The sequence below is a fragment of the Corvus cornix genome, chromosome 5, assembly GCF_000738735.6.
Source record: "Corvus cornix cornix isolate S_Up_H32 chromosome 5, ASM73873v5, whole genome shotgun sequence".
In the NCBI taxonomy this organism is placed as follows: Eukaryota; Metazoa; Chordata; class Aves; order Passeriformes; family Corvidae; genus Corvus; species Corvus cornix.
In genome coordinates, this window is record NC_046335.1 from 31,867,430 (window position 1) to 31,888,211 (window position 20,782).

General features: G+C 34.7%; 1 protein-coding gene across 13 annotated transcripts in view; it reads left to right on the forward strand.

Annotated features, from left to right (window-relative positions):
- RYR3 (ryanodine receptor 3) overlaps positions 1 to 20,782 on the forward strand; it is a 202,162-nt gene that overhangs the window by 118,535 nt on the left and 62,845 nt on the right. For 10 of the 13 annotated variants that reach the window (XM_019280191.3, XM_019280207.3, XM_019280198.3 and 7 more), the window contains exons 44-61: positions 436 to 571; positions 1,473 to 1,653; positions 2,120 to 2,225; positions 3,417 to 3,537; positions 4,139 to 4,308; positions 4,958 to 5,178; positions 5,556 to 5,646; positions 7,054 to 7,194; positions 8,807 to 8,988; positions 9,944 to 10,022; positions 10,913 to 11,002; positions 12,437 to 12,586; positions 14,185 to 14,247; positions 14,677 to 14,752; positions 14,922 to 15,045; positions 19,132 to 19,247; positions 19,558 to 19,625; positions 20,225 to 20,346. In XM_019280191.3, the coding sequence (XP_019135736.3) occupies positions 436 to 571; positions 1,473 to 1,653; positions 2,120 to 2,225; positions 3,417 to 3,537; positions 4,139 to 4,308; positions 4,958 to 5,178; positions 5,556 to 5,646; positions 7,054 to 7,194; positions 8,807 to 8,988; positions 9,944 to 10,022; positions 10,913 to 11,002; positions 12,437 to 12,586; positions 14,185 to 14,247; positions 14,677 to 14,752; positions 14,922 to 15,045; positions 19,132 to 19,247; positions 19,558 to 19,625; positions 20,225 to 20,346 (2,237 nt within the window). The remainder of the gene's footprint in view (positions 1 to 435; positions 572 to 1,472; positions 1,654 to 2,119; positions 2,226 to 3,416; positions 3,538 to 4,138; positions 4,309 to 4,957; positions 5,179 to 5,555; positions 5,647 to 7,053; positions 7,195 to 8,806; positions 8,989 to 9,943; positions 10,023 to 10,912; positions 11,003 to 12,436; positions 12,587 to 14,184; positions 14,248 to 14,676; positions 14,753 to 14,921; positions 15,046 to 19,131; positions 19,248 to 19,557; positions 19,626 to 20,224; positions 20,347 to 20,782) is intronic. The other 3 variants (XM_019280202.3, XM_010391344.4, XM_039551884.1) reach the window with 1 other exon arrangement.

The following is a 20,782-nucleotide window of genomic DNA, read 5'->3' on the forward strand; positions in this document are numbered from 1 at the left end:
ATTAGAATTACAATATATAAAATTTTGATGCAATGTTTATTTTGCTGTTGTAGCAAATAAACCACACATGGTTGTTGATGTGATTTTTAAAGTTGTTCAATAGTATTTTAGTTGTTGTATATGTATTGTCAAAAAGATTTGGATTCCAGAAGATTTATTCTACTTTTCACATTCCACATTTTTTCACGTTGTTGTATTTTTATGTCATCATATAATTGGGTAGCTTCAGAAATAAAGAGTGCTAGCCTTTTTTCATTAAAAAAACACCCCTATGACTGATAAAATAATGAGCTATGTTGTTAAATTCTTAGGTAAAGTGTCCAGTATATAAAAAACCTTGTGACTGAAAAAAAATACTACACTCATTCTGGCTTATAGCTATTTTTAGAAATTTATTTCTAAGCATATGAATAAATGATTGCTTCTGTATTGCAGGTTGTTACCTACCTGGCAGGTTGTGGCCTGCAGAGTTGTCCAGTACTGCTGGCTAAAGGATATCCAGACATTGGATGGAACCCAATAGAGGGGGAGCGTTACCTGTCATTCTTACGATTTGCAGTTTTTGCTAACAGTAAGTCTAATTTCTTGGCATCCAAATTTCATCGACAGGTTTTCTTTAAATTGATTTCCTAACCATAAAAATATGTTAAATCTGAAGAGAGGTTAATGCATACTCTTCTCATTGCAAACATGAGACTATTGGTGTATGCTTATTATTATAATTTTTTTTGAACCTTCGTCGTTATTTTTTTTTCTTAATTTTTTTTGCAAATCACATAATTGAGTAGATTAACCTGTAGCCATGGTAGCAAATCATGTTAGGAATTCCTTGGCACAGGAAGACCAGGAATGGGGGTTGCATCAATATGTCCCTGCCACTGCTCAGGGAGAAGAGTCTTTTCTGTGCATTAGCATGGGGTCCCTCCCATGTGAGACAGTCCTCCACAAACTTCTCCAATGTGAGTCCATTCCACAGGCAAAAAATTCTCCACAAACTGCTGCAATGTGGGGCACTTTTCCATGGGCTGCAGTCCTTCCAGGCTGCTCCAGTGTGAGTTCCCCACAAGTCCTTCCAGAAAACCTGCCCCAGTGTGGGCTCCACTCTCCATGGGTCTTCAGGTCCCTGCCAGGAGCCTGTTGCAGCACAGGCCTCCCACAGGTTCAGAGCCTCCTCTCAGGCATCCCCCTGCTCCAGTGTGGGTCTCCTCCACGGGCCGCAGGTGGATCTCTGCTGCACCACAGACCTCCATGGGCTGCCGATGGATCTTTGCATTCCTCTGGACCTCCATGGGCTGCAGGGGCACAGCTGCCTCATCATGGTCTTCACCATGGGCTGCAGGGGAGTCTCAGCTCCGGTGCCTTAGGATGAGGATTTGTTTTATATTTTGTAACAATTAGGAGAAAATGAAGTTTTCTTCTGACTTAAGAATACCTTTCAGGAGAAAATACATGTAGTGCTTTTTGGTCCTTAGGTGAAAGTGTTGAGGAAAATGCAAGTGTTGTTGTCAAGCTCCTTATTCGACGGCCAGAGTGCTTTGGGCCAGACCTTAGGGGAGAAGGAGGAAATGGTTTGCTGGCTGCTATGCAGGAAGCTATCAGGATCTCAGAGAATCCTAGTCGTGACCTTCCTTCCCAGGCATATAAAAGGGAAGGGTAAGTAAATGTGAATGCTTGTTTGGCAAATGAGGATTTAATAGCTGGTTCAATCATGCTTGCACTATGTGGATAATAGACCCTGTTGTGTAAGGCATTATACAAACAGAGAGAATTAGAGATTCACATCCACGAGCAGTTGTCATATGGTATTCAGAAAGCATTAGCTAGATAAAAGTGGAATAAGAGTTACAGAGAGAAAAAGCCTGAAGGACAAAACAAATGAGAAGACTGCTGTGGAATGAAGCTAAAGTTAAGATAAAGTAAAAGAGGGAGGTAGAAAGCTCATGCGAAGTCAGCGATTACAGTTCAACTGCAAGCTTATCCTAGGGACAAAATCCCTTTAGTCCGGAGCCAAAGGGATGAGTATGTCTGATGAATAGTCTCTGGATCATGTCTCTAGCTCCAGAGTAGAGCTATAAACCTAGATTAGCAAAAATGTTCACGGTTATTGTTTACTTTTTAGTGATGAGGAGGAGGAGGAAGAGGAGACTGTGCACATGGGAAATGCAATCATGTCATTTTACTCAGCTCTCATAGATTTACTTGGACGCTGTGCACCAGAAATGCATGTAAGTTCATTTTACCACTCACTCAGAAAATGTAGGAGATTTGTAAACATAACTGTACATGTTTAACGAAACCTTTCTCTACTCAAAGGCTTCACTTCAGAAGGTAGACTTTATGGCTTCTTGCTATATCTAGGTAGATGTATTCCCTGCAAGCTGTTTATAAAGAACCATGGTCTTTTGATTCCTTTATGCTTTTTTACTTATCTAAAATTTTGATAATTTTTACATGACTATGGAATCAAAGCAAATATGAACTAGAAGTGTTGCACAATTAAGAGACCACTATAATAACTTCTGAAACTGACCCTTTACTATTCTCTAGAAAGCCATAAAAATCAATTTTATAAGAATGTGATACAGGGCTGCTTTTAGTGTGCATTGATGAAATACAGTGCCCACATCATATGAATACACTGAAAAATATGTAAAATAGCTGTTTCAGCTGTAATGCCTGTAACAGCCACATGCAAGATTGGTTTTAATTAGACTGACTGTTGCTTGGTGCTTAAAATTCTTTAGTAGCTTAAACCCAGCTGAAAATGCTCAATGTATCTCAATCCAATAAGAAAAATAAGTTTGGCTTTCAGCCTCCCTACTTACTATTACAAAAGCTGTTAAGTTTATTAGCTATATGTAGCACTCTATTGCCAGAGACAGTAGTTTCGTGTTATGAAAGTTACTAGTAGAGATTTCCAGACATAGGTTATGAGTATCTGATTTCTGCTAGAAGTTGAAAGGAATTGCTCACCTCATTGTTGTAAATGCTTCTCAAAGTTTTTAGAGCATAGAAATAGTAGAAAAATGCATAGATACATCACACAGATCTGCCTCCATTTGTAGTGTAAAAAACCAAGCTCAAAACCTGTCACCATGGGTTCTCTAGGTAGCATGAACATTTCATAAGTTTTGAGTTCATCACCATATCCGGTTGGTTTAGGAATCTTATCAACGTGGAGTTTTTTGAGTTATTGGGTATTTATAATATTGTGAAATAATAATTGTTGTAAAAATAAGAACAGATACAGAAGTAGTAACAGCTGAACTTGGCAACTTCATTCACTCTCAGATAAATTGAATTTCAGTGCATTTTCTTTCAGTGTTTAAAAAATTAATATTGATAGAAATATTTTGAGGAAAATTTTCTTAATTTCTTAATTGATATATTTCTTAATTGAAAAATTTTTCTAACAGCTTATTCAAAGTGGAAAAGGGGAAGCTATTCGAATCAGGTCAATTCTTCGATCCCTAGTGCCAACTGAAGATTTGGTGGGTATTATAAGTATACCACTAAAGTTGTCAACAGTTAACAAAGGTAATTCAATACTTTCATTCTGCTATTTATCATTTACAAAAGTCTTTTGCCACATCAGCCTTCAGGTGTAAATTAGAGCGGTTTTGTTAGATTTGAAGGCAAGCAGAGAACTGTTCTTCAAATTTTACTTAGATCTGTATTGATTAGAGCTGCTCCAGTAGCACAGATATTTGTTCCTGTGGAGAAGAGAATGTAAGAGCATAAGAAATACTTTAAAGGGTCACACTAATGGGCCTGTACTTTGTCTCCAGCAGTGGCTCTAGAGAGACCACCTCTTTAGTTAAAATATGTAAACTTGGGCTCAGTCCCTTTGTATTTCCACATTATCCAGTCATTTGTGGAATATTTTACCATTCATTTCTAAGCTTTCATTTAAGAGTGAAAGACAATTAAATTGCAAAATAATAGGGGTTTTGAAATAATAAAAACTTAATATTCTAAACTATTCTTTTTCAGCATAGGACAAAACTGAACAAGAATATAATTTTCTTTGAGTATGTGATTTTACACATTAAATGTAATTATAATGTCTTTCATTGTTTTGGTGTTTCTCGTTTTATCACTTATCTACTCTTAAAAATTATATTGTATATTTGTGTAGATGGCACTGTAAATGAGCCCGACATGTCTGCCAGTTTCTGTCCTGATCACAAAGCACCCATGGTACTCTTCTTGGACCGTGTCTATGGTATTAAGGACCAAAGCTTCCTCCTTCACCTATTGGAAGTTGGATTTCTACCAGATTTAAGAGCCTCTGCCTCTCTGGATACAGTACGTATTTCACTATTGAGTTTAGGTGCAGTGGCTGGATGTAGTGGCTCTGTAAATGTAAAAAAATGGAATTTCAAGTCAAAACAGCTTTTTAAAAAGAGGTATTATAGGCTCACTGTAAAAAAATCAATATTAATTCACTTACTATTAATTTATAGTCATAATGCTGATTATAAGCATTCAGTAACCTTCTGAAGTGTAAAAGTAGTTTAAAATCATTTGATACAGGCTGTAAAATAATACAGTAAGTACATTGAGTATACTGCAATAGGCCTAATGATTGCTTTTATTTAATGTTTGTTTCCAATAATTACACTAAAATCCAGGTGTATGAAGAAATTGAGATGAAAAGTGTTATTTAATGCTTAGTGGAGTTTTCTAACCTGTTTAAAGACAGAAGCTGCATTTTCTTTTCTGCGGCTATTGGTTCAGAGTGCAATGGCGCAAGAGACAGGATGTACATGGATGGCTTGGATTTTCTCCAGTTGAAAAAGAAATTAGTTTAGTCCTCATGTGTACACTGGGAATATCATGTTAGCACCCAGCCACTTAGGGAATGTAAGGACTATTACATTACTATGTTTATAGCATTCATATTCATTAACCTTTACCCAGTGTGAAACTAACAATCATTTATTACTTCATACAGGTTTCTCTAAGTACCACAGAGGCCGCTCTCGCACTAAATAGATATATTTGCTCAGCTGTGTTTCCATTACTCAAAAGATGTGCTCCCCTCTTTTCTGGAACAGAGCATCATGCCTCTCTGGTTGACTCCATGCTTCACACAATATATAGGTTATCCAAGGGACGGTCCCTTACGAAAGCCCAAAGAGATGCTATTGAGGAATGCCTGCTTGCTATTTGCCAGTATGTATGACACCTGTTTAGAAGTTAATTTATTTTGTGTTGAATACGTATTTCAACCACTTCTTTCTTGGCTTATAGTGTAGACCTAAGGCTGTTTTATTCTTGCACAAAATAAATGACCAGTGTTATCTCAAGAACTGAAAAGTAGATTTGTATGTTCGCTTAAGAGGGTCCAGAAGTAGCACAACTTTCTGTGCTATATTCTTCTATAGGTAGATGAGGCATAGTGAGATTCCTTAAGTCCCTAGCAATGTTTTTTTCAAAATACTTCTAATGAGTGTTTTGTATTCCATTATGTAAATTGACTTCAATTTTTTATTTCATTTACACTGAACTGTATGAATGTTGCTAATAGCATCTGCTTTTTAAAATTACAGCCATTTGCGTCCCTCTATGCTACAACAGCTGCTGAGAAGGCTAGTTTTTGATGTGCCCTTGCTCAATGAATACTGTAAAATGCCTCTCAAGGTAAATACTTTACTTTCTGTACACTCATCTGGCATAAAACTTTAAAATAAACTACCGTTGTCTTTTTATTAAAAACTGAATGGGAAGGGTAAAGCAGCGTAAAATTACTTCTGAACTGATAATAATGTTACTGTTTTGTAAAGTCTTTCAAATTAAATGTAATATTTGAAAAATTTTTGAAATTATGCCTAATGCAAACAGTAAACTGATTATGCGAATTTTTATAATGAACTGTTGACTTTCCCTTTGCTCCAGCAGAAGAGTATTTGAATGTATCAGTTTAAATGTCAGTGTTATCTTGATATTTATTCTTCTGCTATATGAACTATAATAACTCTTGGTGGGATGCACAGTTCAGGAATGAATTTTGAGTGAAATCTAAGAGACAGGATACAGGGAAGAAAATTCACCTTTTATTTTTGAGTATTATATAACTGAACTCTTATCTATCCTCTTGTTCTGTAAATGAAGATTTACAATTTTTAGATGACAAATAAATCTTATTTAGAACTATTCTGTCAGGTTTGTTTCACTTTTCTGTTGGGATAAAAGAGCCTGATCTTAGGTCTGTGTCTTCTTGTGAAAGAATTGAAACTCTATCATACTTTAAAGCAGAGTTGCCATATTCACAAATATACTCTGGAACATCACTAATTTTTGACTACAAGTGTGGTGTAGAGGGAGTGTTTGTTCCAGTTTTTTAATTTTTATTTTTCCTTCTTATAGAGAATTTCAGTAAAAACTAAAACATCAAGATTCTAGTCTGATACTACAAGAAATTTTGAAGTTTTCCTTGGAATAGGAATTTTTAGTTCTACAGAAGAAACTAGTAGAAATTTGAAATTATGTGGAAAATGTACCAATAATCATATATACTAGCTCTTTAACTTTACAGATTTCCTGTATGATAGTCCTTTCCATCAGTTTTTCCAGAGCTGCGCAATCACAGCCGAGAGGGTGAACTGCAGGTCTCTTTTGCAGTGTTTTGAATAATACTAAAACCATCAGCTGCAAAGGACAGTAAAAGGGAGTAAAATCAATTTGAATCTGTAAAACTTTTCATCAGAATCTATCATGTCCTGCCTTACACCCATTTCATTGTCTCTACTTTTATCCCGTGAGCTAGTCTGTACTCAGATGGTGACAATCCTGAAATTTTTCTACTCCTTGTAATCATTGAGAATCCCACAGCAGGAGCTGGAGATAATACAGGCTTTATACTGTCACAATATGGGCTCTGCTGCTCTTCCAAAAAAGAAAAAGAAGAAAAAGACACCATTATTATGAGCCACAGAATATGAAGAGACAGATACAAATAATACTACTCCTGTAACTGTTTAATATAGCAGTTTTTTATTTTGTTAAATACCAATGTTTCACATGCATTTTTATTTCTTGAAAATATAGCTTCTGACAAATCACTATGAGCAGTGCTGGAAATACTACTGTCTGCCTTCAGGAATGGGAAGCTATGGAATTGCAGCAGAAGAGGAGTTACATTTAACTGAAAAACTTTTCTGGGGAATATTTGATTCCTTGTCTCATAAGGTAATGGCTGCAATTCACATTACATTATGGGGAGGATATAAAAGCATTACAGTGATACTTTGCTGTGCCAAGATCAGAAAGTTCCTGTTTTAACAGTTGTTTCATCTAATATGGGAGATACAGCAATGAATGCTTTTAATGAACTGAAAAATTGAATACTGAATCTTGAAAGATTCTCTCCAAATGGATGAAATGTCAAATCTTTGCCTGATATACCCATAAGCTTTACACTAGTAATGAGGATGTATATACACACACGTAATGTTTAGTTCTCACTGCACTAACATGTCAGTGTTGTCTGCTCTCCTACCTTGGCTCTACTAAACATTTTAAATTACTTTTTGCTGACATAAAATTAATTTTAATAAATATATGCATGTGCTTATCAAATTGTTGGTATAGGCAGAATAAATTGTCTGTCTTCAAATATATATTTGTATTTTTTTAGTTTTCTGGCTATTGCCCAGCTGAAGAGATATGATGCAACATACTATGAAATAAACACTTTTCCATTTTTCTCTTACAAAGTGTGATACTGGGACTTTTACTCAGTTTTTCTCTCAGTAAGAATAAGTTGCATTTCTGATAGGAGAAATGTCTTACTGAGTAAACACTTTTTTGGGCTTGCTTGGGATCAAAATTTAGCCCAATCAAAAAATCAGTTTTTACTTTAGGATAATAAAAAATCATATTCATTGTGTCTCACTGAATTTGTGTACTCTTTCTAAACAACAGATTTAGATGATTGCTACTCTAGGCATTCTGATTTATAACACGGAAATAAAAATGGTCTCTATATTATTCTGAAATGACTTTTTAAGGTTTATTTGTATTTGATTTTAGTAACATTTATCCCTCTCTTACTTCTTTCACAAGTGTGAAGAGTATCAGGAGTGCCTGATGCAATCAAATATTTCCAATTAGTGCATCTTAGATTTTAAGAGATAAATTAACATGGTACATTTGTGCCGATACTGGTGGCTCTCTATAATAGCATTTTCAATTTTCTGTAAATGATTGTTAGCGCAGTGAAAGAAGAGTTGTGTAAATCTGATCTGCTGACCTACAGTATTCTCCACCATTCTTTTTCATTCTAATTTATATTTACAGGTTTGATGTTATTAAAAATAATGAAATGACTTTGCTACAGTAAATCTCAATTTCCTATAATGAGCATATTTTTTAAATGAAATAGTGCTGAGTGAAAGAAAGGCAAAATGACAATGGCTTCTGCAGTTAAGAAGCTAATTCTGCAGGAACTAGTAATTTTAGAACTAAGGCAGTATTTTAGAGGTGATTATACTCTGTAACTAGGCAAATAAGCCTTGATCCTTACTTTATAGGCCTTCATGGCCCAAAGAAAGCTCAAGTTGAACTCATACTGCATGTACCTACACAGTGTCAGCATACTCTTATGTCAATCTGAGTAGTGTTAAGAATATATCATGTTGATATAATGGAAAATAGATGTCACACAGCAATAATTTTGCTCTATGTTTGAACTTTAAATGTGCCTTACTGTTTGTTTGCATCTTCTCATATTTGTACATGGCTATGGCTGCTTGGATTTCACTAACATTTTGCATGTTTTTCTGTTGGATTTTCCAACCAGTTCCTATCTCTCCTGCAGAAGTATGATCCAGAGCTCTTTCGAATGGCTTTGCCTTGTCTAAGTGCTATAGCTGGAGCCTTGCCCCCTGATTATTTAGACACACGAATTATGTCAACCTTGGAAAAGCAGACTTCAGTGGATCCAGAAGGAAATTTTGATCCCAAACCTGTCAGCACATCAAAGTAAGTAATATAATTCATAGTGATTTCCTTCCCTTAAATATTTTTATACTATTCCTTATTAACATTTTTTCATCTTCTGTAGGGAGGGTTGGCTGGTGACTGACTTGTTAGTGGTATTAGGACTTTCAGAAGTAGTACAGGGATTTTTGCTTCCTTCTGCCAAATACTTCACTGCAGTGTGTCCTGTTTACCAGAGATAAACCATATTCTTCTCAAACCTGAACAGATGTTAAATATTTCCATCTTATGTCTGCAGAGAAAATAGTAAATTCTATATTTATTATGTACCCTATTGCCTAATAGTTCAAATGTTTGGGATATATGAATTAGAAACCATCATTATTTAGATTGTGCTTATGACAATTTGTACAAGATCACAAAAATCTGGTGATTCAATTGGCCTGTAGCCCAATTTTTATAAAATCTTCGCTTAATTTTGAGCATTGATCTGTAGAAACATGATATGGTAAATTAAGCAGATCATGTAGGATTATTAGAGATTTGGCCTTCCTAGTAATCTTGTGCTTTTAAAATACAGACTTTATATTCAAGAACTTGAATATTCAAGAACTGAGGATCACTAGCTCAGTCTTGCTATTAAAGTCTTGTCCTTCCATCATTGTGCATTGTGAAACATCCATGTTAATGTTATTCTGTATTAAGAACTAGCAACAAAATTTTCTGTAGTTTATGGTGAAGCAAGTTTTTGTTTCTTCACGACTTTCAGTTGTAAAAAGTGTGACTTTTATGTTCTTATAGGTTCTCTGCAAATGCCGTTGTAGGTATGCCTTTTTTGTGGCATTTCTTTTAGAGAATAGGGAATTGCCAAGCCAAATTCCTTGCCTTCATTTGGAGGTGAAGCATTTTGATTAGTGCCATATTATGCTGACATTTTTTTCATAAATCAGACTGCAGTAACTTATGATTGAATGACCATAACCCTCTTTGCTTACAGCCTTGTACTTCCTGAGAAACTGGAGTATATTGTAAGCAAGTACGCTGAGCATTCCCACGATAAATGGGCCTTTGAAAAGGTAGGAGTTATTTTAAGACTGGCAACTGTCCAGGGCTAGTAAATAATTCCTAGGGTGAATATTGAAATTGAAATTGGATGGTTTGACTGTTAGACCCTTGTTCAGAGTGTATGGATGTCCACATGTTTATTTAGGGATATGTGGAAGAAATCTTTTGCTTAAGAAAATGCATTGCAATTTGTCACTTTTTCAAAGAATTTATTAGGACAGAGACTTGAGGGGACTGAACAAGGGGTGTTTGGTTTGGGAGGCGGGTTTTGTTGGTTTGGTGTTTTGGTGTTTTGTTTTCAGGTCTTTTTGTTTGTTTTGATTTTTTGGGGGTTTTTTTGGTTGGTTTTTTTTTAAATTTTGTTTGTTTGTACAAATAAAATAATTCTCTTGTTTGGGGGGCCTATAAATGCAAATTTGTAGAGAAAGGTACACATACATATAAATATGTAAATATACACAGTTTAATTTGAAACCATAAATTTCAGTTACTATTATTTAAGGTAAAAGATTCATTACAGTTATGTTCTTCAGCTCTTGATCTGTTAATGTTACATACTCTTCTCTGTGTTTCTGACTTCAGCCCCCCCAGAGAATTGAGGCAATCTTTTTTGCCTCAGTCTGTCCTGTTTCAATGCATGAGTCCACTTGAAAGGGGCCAATGTAAGTTAGGCTCAGAATTGGTATTGTGAGACCTCCTCCTCATAGGTGGCATCCGTTCTGTCTCAGACATGTTTTGTTCCAGTGTGTCCACAGATGGATGCACTTCTCCTGTGGCACTGAGCAGCTCTTGCAGTGGGTTAGCAGTTTGGTATGACGAAAGAAACAGGCTAATTTGCTCTCACTTGTCTATGTTGTTCTTATTTCAGTGGGTTTTTTGGTTATGTTTTTTTCTTTTTCAGACTAATAGTGGATGGAAATATGGTGTTTCACTGGATGAAAATATGAAGACTCACCCATTAATAAGGCCCTTCAAAACTTTAGCTGAAAAGGTAATAGAGGAAATTTCAGCTGCAGCAATATGAAGTAGATTGATTCGTGTGCTTCTAAAAATAAATTCCAAATATATTCTGTTAAATGTCAGGCAGAGGCACAAACTAGAATTTTTACAGTTAAGAATAGGTACATCTTTATGCTGAAGTGGTTTTTCAGTTAATCTTACACTGAGTCTTGTATAATTTGCTTCCATTAGGCAAAATGTTCAGTGTTTCTTCATAGGCATGGGCAAATCTGTATTCAAAAGTATCAGTAGCACAGTTTTTTAATGCTTCCACGGATGAGAAATGACTGGCAGAAACTCCTGGGGCTTAATGAAAGTGTAATTTAACATATCTGAAGGCAATTTTGTCTTCCAGAAAGATGGTAGAAAAATGTAAAAAAATGCGTAGGAGATGATTCAGTTGAAAATGCGGAAAAGCATTTAAAGCATTTGAATTTCTTGACTAGGCACAAATGTCTTCTAATTGTCAGAACAGTGAAGTGAATGTGAATTCTGTTACTTATTTTTGTAATGATTCACTGGGAGACACAAGTCAATTACATTTGTCCCTCTTTGCCATATTTTCCCTGTTCAGAAAATAGACATGACAAGAATCAAGAGTGATTAAAGATGTTGAGTTTCCTAAGATTTGTAAATTGCTTTGGAATTTTTGGAGAGGAGCCAAGGCATTGTTGGTTGTTATTTAAGCAATTCAAAGAGAGTTTTCTGAATTGTCTGAAATTAGAACTTTTGAACATAAAAATCAGGTTCTATCCCTAAAAGCTGTCATTTTGAGCAACTGTCAGAAAAATTCTGGTTTATGCTACAACCTGAAATACTTTTATTAAATTGATTTGAAAAGTCTTAATATGGCATACTCAGAATTTTGCCACAAATTTTCAGAATTTCTCTAACACTTTCACTTTCCAAAGGAGTCTTGGAATACAGGCTGTTGCTTATTCTTTTATTGTTAGCTGTGTTTATATGAAGAGGTGTGTAGTTCAGTAACCTTCTGTATCTGTGAGTGGATATAAGTATAGGAAGACTAAAAAAAGGCCTTGAGTGATGCATTTGAAGGTACATACTTGCTTAACTACTTCATAGCACTCATAGTACCATCATTTTTTTATTTTTTTTATGCTGGTGGAATTAATGAGTAAGTTTCCACATCCAATTACATTATTGCTCCAAAGTTCATTGCAGTGCCATTCATTTCTAGCATGAATCCTAGCAATAAATGCCACTAAGAATAATTTTTTTAAAAAAACTTTAAGTATTTCAAAGCTTTTCTCTTGTGTAAAAAGAACTTTATTTTGTCTTCTCATATAATATACAAATACTCTGTAGTTTTGTGGTACGTGGGACTTAACAGAGAAAGACAGAATATTTCTATTGTACTTTTGCTACTTAATAAATACAGAGAAATTTTGCATTCTTTTCTTCAAAGGAAAAGGAAATTTATCGTTGGCCTGCCAGAGAATCATTGAAAACCATGTTGGCCTTGGGATGGAGCCTAGAAAGGACCAAGGAGGGAGGAGAAGCAGTAATACATCAGCGTGAAAATGAAAAGCTCCGTAGCATATCTCAGTCTAGTCAGGTAAGGTATAATGCCTTAAGTTTAGAAAACAAAAGGCCTGTTCATTAATTTATTAATAAACTAGAAACAATTATGTCAATTTTATGTTCTTTTAGTGAACAGAAACTTTTTATGGTAGAGTTCTGAGATTGGAAGTCATGTCACTATAATAAACACTAAGCAACACTAAAGAGGGGATTCCAAAAGGCTTTTAAGACCTTGAGGCTATAAGAGACCATAGATATTAATTTTTTTAGAAGAACTGAAGAGCTTTTTAATATAGTCATTCAAAGAAAACAGACAAAGAATTTAAAGTCTTTTATTTTATAATAAATAAAACTAGCAGTTCTCTTTTTTTTTTTTTTTTTTTTGGTCAAACAGAAGAGCCTAACATGGGCTTTTGTTAAGATTATAATTATGACTGACAAATGAGATTGTACATTTGATGCATTTTTTTTTTTTAATCTATAGGCAAAATTTTCCATAATTATATATTACCTAGCATTTTGATGTGAGGATAGATTTTTCTCCATTTGTAGATTTCTATAATCCCATGTTGAGATTGGTGTTCCATTTGTCTTGGAGGAGGAAAGCTGTTTGAAATTATAACAGTTGTTGAAGAATTGTTATTGTACCCCTTGAGGTGAATTACACACATTTGTACATAAATATAGTGAGAGTTAATAAGCAGTGCATTGGGCCCAAGTCCTGGAAGGAGTGTGCAAAGGTGTGTCACAAACTAACTCCTTATGTACACGTGCACCAGCACTGATCCTGCGAGCATCAGTACCTGGCAGCATAAGTCTGTGTTGGGTTCCTTCCCCAGGACCAGTTTTTGCTTACAAAAAGCAGCCCCTGAGCACTCCATTACAAGACAGTACTTCACCATTTCTTACCTCTTCAGCAGTCCTCACTCCCTTACAGGAAATTCTTCTGTCTCTGGACTCTCTGCTTCCAGCCAATTGAATTGCAGTTGTTCTGCAGTTGGGCCTTCTTTCCCAAGAACATGCATGATAAAGACATGATTGAGTAGAAGTTTTCAGCACATATCTAACTTGAGTACAAGTTTGAAACCACTGATTTACATGTAACCATTCATATTTAACATACACCTCTAACAGGTTTTTTGAACTGGAGCTTTCTCACTTAAACCAGTTGAAGATTGTGTTAGTATATTATACTCCTGCTTTTTCTTAGTCTGTAAATTCCCCAAGAAAATAATTTATCTTTTTGTTGAATTGTCTCATCTTTAGCGCAGGGTTCCTTCAGGCTGTTCCCACATGGTTCTGTCATGTTTTGAAGGCACATCTTTTGTGTCTCATGACTGGTCTCCTCTCTTAGGCTAAAAGCTTAGATCTTAGCAGCCTGCCACTTGTTGTTTATAGAGAGATCTAAGTATCTGCAACGACCTGCATGCTTCCACACCAGCAAACATACTCTCAATCATCCTGAGCCTTCAGTACATTGCCAAAACAATAGGCGAACACAGTTTCTACAAGAAAGAATTAAATTGGGAGTGGTGTTACTCTAATCAGATCAATGACAGAGATGTTGTAGTTGAATATTTGGTTCTTTTATCTGAAATTATTTTATCTGAAAATATTTTTTTCCTGCTGCAGGGAAACGGGTATAGCCCAACACCACTTGATCTCTCAAATGTGGCACTTTCTAGGGAGCTTCAGGTTCGTATTTTGCCTATATTATGCTGAAATGAATGAATGTATTTGGTTTTATTATTACCAACAAGTTGAATTTTGTTAGATTTTATGAGTGTATTTGTGACTGTAGTTATGATATGCTGTTAAAGAAAGGCGCATGCTATTTACATACTGAAAGACAAAATTTCTACTGTTCATGCCATTGGTGCTTCCTGAGTTCCCAGAAAAAATTAAACATGAATCTAGGGAAGGGGCAACAGCATGTTATAATGTGTGTTATAATATGTGCTTGTGCTGACTTCAAAGAACAGCCAAATACAGAAATCCCACTTAACTATGATGTTTCTTTATCACAAGAGAGTAGACTTTACTCAAGACTGTAAATGATGTAGAATTACAGAATTTTTAGTTGTCCCCTAATCTTGCATCTTGTTTTTTCTGATGGTAATGTAGGGAATGGTTGAGGTAATGGCAGAAAACTACCATAATATATGGGCCAAAAAGAAGAAAATGGAGTTGGAAAGCAAAGGTAAGCCACAATCCTGTAAACTACACAAAAAAAAGACAAGGAGAATGAGGGAGAAGAAGCAATCTGAAAGATGACAGTTAAGACAATCAAAAATTAATAGTTCCTTTTGTACGTGAAGCAGAATAAATCTTACAGTAGAAAAACTTACAGTTCTTTCAACTTACTAAAGGTGGAGGTAGTCATCCTTTATTGGTGCCTTATGACACATTGACAGCCAAGGAGAAATCACGGGACCGTGAAAAGGCACAAGAGCTGTTTAAGTTCCTTCAAGTCAATGGTATAATCATATCTCGGTAAGTTGCCCTTTTTTTCAGATGCTTGCTTGCATTCAGTGCACAAACCAGCATGTTAATCTTATCTCACTGCAGACTGGCAGTTATTAACATAATTACCATTTGGCATATCTTCTATGAATCAGAGTTATTTTTATGTTCAGAAAGACTCTTCTAAAACAGCATATTCAGGGAACATTTTTAATAAGTGTGTGATCATAGTAAATACAAAATGCAACAGTAGTGTAATTAAAAAAGAAAATAATTTAAAATGTCTAAATTAGCAGCCAGCTGTGTCAGTAAGGATCATGGAAAAATTAATTCGAGGTCTGATACTGAAACATATCTATGTAAAACTGCTTTTTAATCCAGTTTTTGAAAAAAATACTGCTTTGAGTTATGTAAAGTAATAAGACAAAGTGGCTATTTTCTATTTCGTGGGCATTAACTTCTACTCAAACAAAAGCACAGACTTCCTTAGTTTTACTGTAACTTGAATGCTGTGTCTCAAAGTGAGGACTTCTTACTGTAGTATGTGGATTTTTATGACAGAACTGTGAATTACTATACTATAACTCTCCTGTTTTCCTGTATGTGAAACACCTGAGCACATAGGAAACCTCAATTTGCTGGCATTAAGCATTTTTGTAAACTACATTTTATTAATGAACAAATTTTTCTGTACATGCATAGAATCAGATCTTACCTGTTTTCATTTATTTCTACTTTTCAAGTCTGTGTCCCTACTGAAGCATACTCAGAAATTTATAAAAATAAATGTTTAGGATCTGCAAAAGGTAACTTTGTTGGCTTCAACAATTAATAACATTTCTAAGAGATGAGAAAACAGTTCTAAGTATACATTTCTGTATTACTAGAGAGTAAAATTCTCTCCTGCCATATATGTAGGCTCTCAGCCTGAACCCAAAATGTAGGTATGCCACCAAATATATTTATAATCTCCGTAGTTGCTTTAGAGCCATTGAATAAGAAAACCTGGTTTACTTAGTGCAAATGAATGATCTTCTGAAACACCAATAGAATTTGTCAAATTTTGCAGCTGTGTGTGTTTGGGTTAGGAAGTCAGTATTTCAGTGTTTACACACGGGACAAGTCAACTTGAAAAAGCATGTTCAAACTCTCTATTGAGATGGGAGAGAGTCAGCAGTGATTGTCTGTATAAGGATGAATCAAGATTATCCTCTTTTCAGTGTTTTCTTCAGATGAATATATGCATATATATATATATATAAACCTTTTGAAGTACTCATTGCAATTATCACATTTCAAGATGTCATTCTTGAAAATATTGGACTATTCGTTAAAACATAGGAATTGTTTATAATTGGAAACATATAGGCGGAACAGCATGTGTACATTACATATACCATCTGCCTCTGTTTTTGGGTTTTGCTCTTTGTTGAGAACATTTTTGAAACACTTTGTGTGTTTATGACATACAGATGAATCTCAGACCTTACTTAACTACATATTAGAAACAGTATGGTATTTCGTTAAGCACCTTTAAATCTCTGCAAGATCTTTGGATGTTGTCTTTTTAACTTCACAGACCTACCAACATCTTTCAATATTTAGGAAAGTGCGTGTAATCTCTTAGGAACCATGACTTCTTATAAACTCAAGAAGAAAATATTTAGTGACCTCACTGAGTATGCAGATAAATTCTTAGTCTCCTTTGTGAGAGTGGGGCAGCAGAAGATGCCTCTCAAGTGTACATAGCTGTTAATTCATACTAAATATTTTGATTGTACAGGTGATAAATTAATAGGGGGTCATCAAAGTATATAAACTAGAACTATTGAAATAGAATTTTTTTTTTTCTCCAAATTAAACTATAAGATGGGAGGTTCGAATCCTACCAAATTTGTGTTTTAAAATGGAATTGGAACATCTTCCTCGGTTCTCTGATGGTGTTCCCCCAGACTATAATGGTTCCTTTCCTCTTAACTGTGTCCTGACATGGTCAAGAACATATATTTTATTATTAGATTTTTTTATTGTTAAAATTTCTGCTGCATCAACCTTCTCCCAGAATTACTTTTTTTTTTGCTTGGATTTCTCTCATAGCTGTTTTTAAACTGTTAGTCTAATCTTCCATTTTTTCTCCCTGATTTACTCCCACACTAGTGGTAAGGGCTCTCAGTGCAAATGATCATTTTCTTATACCACAGCAGTGAGTTCAACAACTTCCCCTTTTTCTTGTTCCTTTCTTGCTTTTGCCTCAGTGCCACAAACTACCAGTTCCTTCCTTCTTCCCTACTTCTGACACACTGTTCAGCTCCTCTGTAGTCTCTGCATGTCCTTTGGCCAGGTTATTTTCTCTAACTGATAAGGGCTATTATTTGAAGAGTCTGTATAGAAGCAGATGAAGTAGCCATTATGGTTAAGCAGAGGTTTTCCTTAATGTCACTCAGTTACTTCCTCACTTGATAAAGCAGTTAGATGTCCCGGGTAACTGACCATCTATCAATGGAAAATCTCAAGCAGAGTTTAGTCTTTTTAATATTGTAATAAAGAGACTATGAAGAAGTTGCAAACTAAACAAATGTATAAGAGAATTTCAAGGAAATGAAGATGAAAGAATTAATGACTTGTGAAAGCAAGTATGTTTGAAAACAAAATAAATTTAAAAATGCATAAAATTAAGTGACTTCAAATGGATAATTAAAAAAAAATCCCTGTTCTTGTCCTGGATGCCAAGACAGAAGGCATCATTTGCAGTTTTGTGGAATGAACCCTTCCTTAGCAATGAATTGGAGAGTTTGGCTACCCTTCAGAGAAGCTTTGATGGTCTGGAGAAATGGGCTGACAGAAGTCTTATAAGGTTGAGCAAAGGTAAATGTGAAGTCCTATACCTGGGATGGAATAATCCCAGGAACAGGGAAGCTGAGCTTGAGAGCACATGTGCAGAAAAGCTCTTTGAATTGTGCAAGCTGAACACGAATCAGGAATGCATCCCTGTGGTGATAAGAGCTGTGTACTAGGCTTTATCAGCGAGTGTGTTCTGCAGGTTGATGGATCAAGAGATTCTATCAGGAGTATGTTGTCCCGTTTTTGATTCTGCAGTGCTAAGGAAGACATTGAGAACAAAGTTGCTCAAGTGGGAGGCCACTGAGGTGCTCTGTGGATGGATGCCAATGTCATGCCAGGAGAGGCTCTGAGGCGTGCTTGGAAATTTTTCAGTTTAGAAACAGAAGGCTACAATAGGATTTGCGACTGTCTTCAACTGCTTCCTGCTAGGTTATAGAGAAAATGAGGTCAAACACTAACCCCTCAAAAGTAATAAGTTGTAAAAGGAAATTTCAGTTAGATATATGAAAATATTTCACCATTACTTTTTCATGGTAAGGGTGTTCAAATATTATAGGGTCACCAGAGTAATTTTGAAATTTTGATGTTTGAACCTACTCAATACATTATCATACAAGGTTCTGAGCGACCTGATCTTTAATATCTTGTATGTACCAGCCATGATTTAGGTCATGAATTTATCTTAAAGAATGAATAATACATGCCTCCTTAGAAATTATTGTATACTGTTGAAATCTTTCAGATACTTCAGTAATATAATAGTTTGTAACTTAACATTTAAGTTTTCATTTAGTAGTTGAAGTCATTTTGGCTTCTTTCCTTCATAAAATTAAAGGATAAATGAAGTTTAACAGTGATTAATAAAATGAAGGGTAGTACTTGGGGTGATTTTATAAAGATGCAACTGCTGACTTCCCAAACACTTGGCGCTTAAATGTGCCAGCAGCAGAAATTGAGTGACCAGTGCATTACTTTGTTGGATTCAGATGCACCCTAGCTTTTTTGTGCGATAAGATAGCACTCTAAAGTTCTTATCCTCAAATACATATATTTTGGATACTTTAATCATAAGCTATTATATCTCCTATTAAAGTCAGTTAGTGTTTCTCTATTTCTTCTTAGGTAGTTGATAACTAAGAGTTACCATGGTAATTTTCTCCTTCTTATGACAATTTACAATAATAAAAAGATAAGGCATGAAATGCTTCAGAGCACTGCCATCATTTTTACTGCTGCCATCATCAATGCTACTTCTCTTAATCCTTTCTAAAACAGGGGCATGAATGACACAGAGTTGGATGCTTCATCCATGGAAAAGAGGTTTGCCTTTAAGTTTCTGAAGAAAATTTTAAAATATGTTGATTCTGCTCAAGAGTTTATTGCGCATTTGGGTAGGTTGCAGATTTTATTTTAAAAATATAATTATTGATATTTGGATTAATAGGTTTACATTTGTAGTGATCACTGGTTTTATTGCATTTAAGAAATTTAAATCATATCCTTTAATTTGCAGATTAAATTATTGTTTGTAACTAGCTAAACTAGTTTGTAACTATTATTATTTGTAACTAGTTAAACAGCTTCTGGTCTTTTATTTTTATTTGCGCAAAACAAATTTTGCAAGTCTATCTGAAAGATCTGTTGTGTTATTTATTATTAGACAGCTTCTTATTTGTGTCTGCCTTTATTGTATCCTTGCAGAAGCTATTGTAACCAGTGGAAAAACTGAAAAATCTCCACATGACCAAGAAATAAAATTCTTTGCTAAAGTGAGTGATTATTTCAAGTAATGTTCATATACATTCCACTACACAGAATATGTAAATTTGTAATGTTAGACTTCTTTTCATATAATAGAAATAGATCTTTTCTGTTTTTTAATGATAACTAATCAAACTGTTACCAAATATTTTGAAATATCTTCAAAAATATGTCAGTATATTTGTTGGATTCAGATATTTCAAAACACTTCAATGTATCTGTTTCTGTATGAGAAGGAACATAAAAATTAAAAGGTGCCTTATTCATTACGTGATATTAAATGCTCTCACTGAATATATAAATTTTATCTGATTTTTTTTACTACAAGATAGCACTGAAGTGCATATCATCTAATTAGCAGAAAGAAATATTCCTATGCAGTATTAGATCCAAAGCAGATATCTGTGTAACTCTGTTTATTATTTATGCGATTTTGAATAAAATTGTAAGCATTTAGGTTTTAATTTGCATGAGTTTGTGTCTGAAAAAAAAAATACAATTGTTACAGAACTAAAATTCTTTTAATGAGCGTTGAGCAATCAGAGCATTACTGCTACATTTACCATTGTTCTCTGTAAAAAATGCATTTTGTATCTGTATTTCTTAGGTTCTTTTACCATTAGTTGATCAGTACTTTACAAATCACTGCCTCTACTTCCTGTCTTCTCCATCAAAAACCCTCAGTAGCAGTGGATATGCATCAAATAAGGAAAAGGAAATGGTAGCAAGGTAAGTAAAAAATTAAGATGTCCACAGCAGGGTTTTATACAGATAACTAAAGGTCTCTTCTTAGGTTAAAGAGAAAGAGATAGTTCAAAAGCACACTTTCCTCAGCTGGAAAATGAATATTTTATTCTGTATGAGAATGGTAGTGAGTGAATAGAAATCTCATTTTATTATTCCTTATTACATAGATATATAGATAGATATATATATATATATATACACACATGCACATAATTAGAGTTAAGTATATATCATAACTATTTATTTTAAAATATATAATTATAGATGATAACATTGAAATACCAATCAACTATTCTGTGAGCAATGGAATTACTTAGTGTCTGATGGGGTTCTGTTTCATTGTTGGTGGCAGTTTCTGGTTGAAGCTTTTTTCACAGTTGGTTCATTTAAATGGTCTCACATTTATTTAAATTTTCAG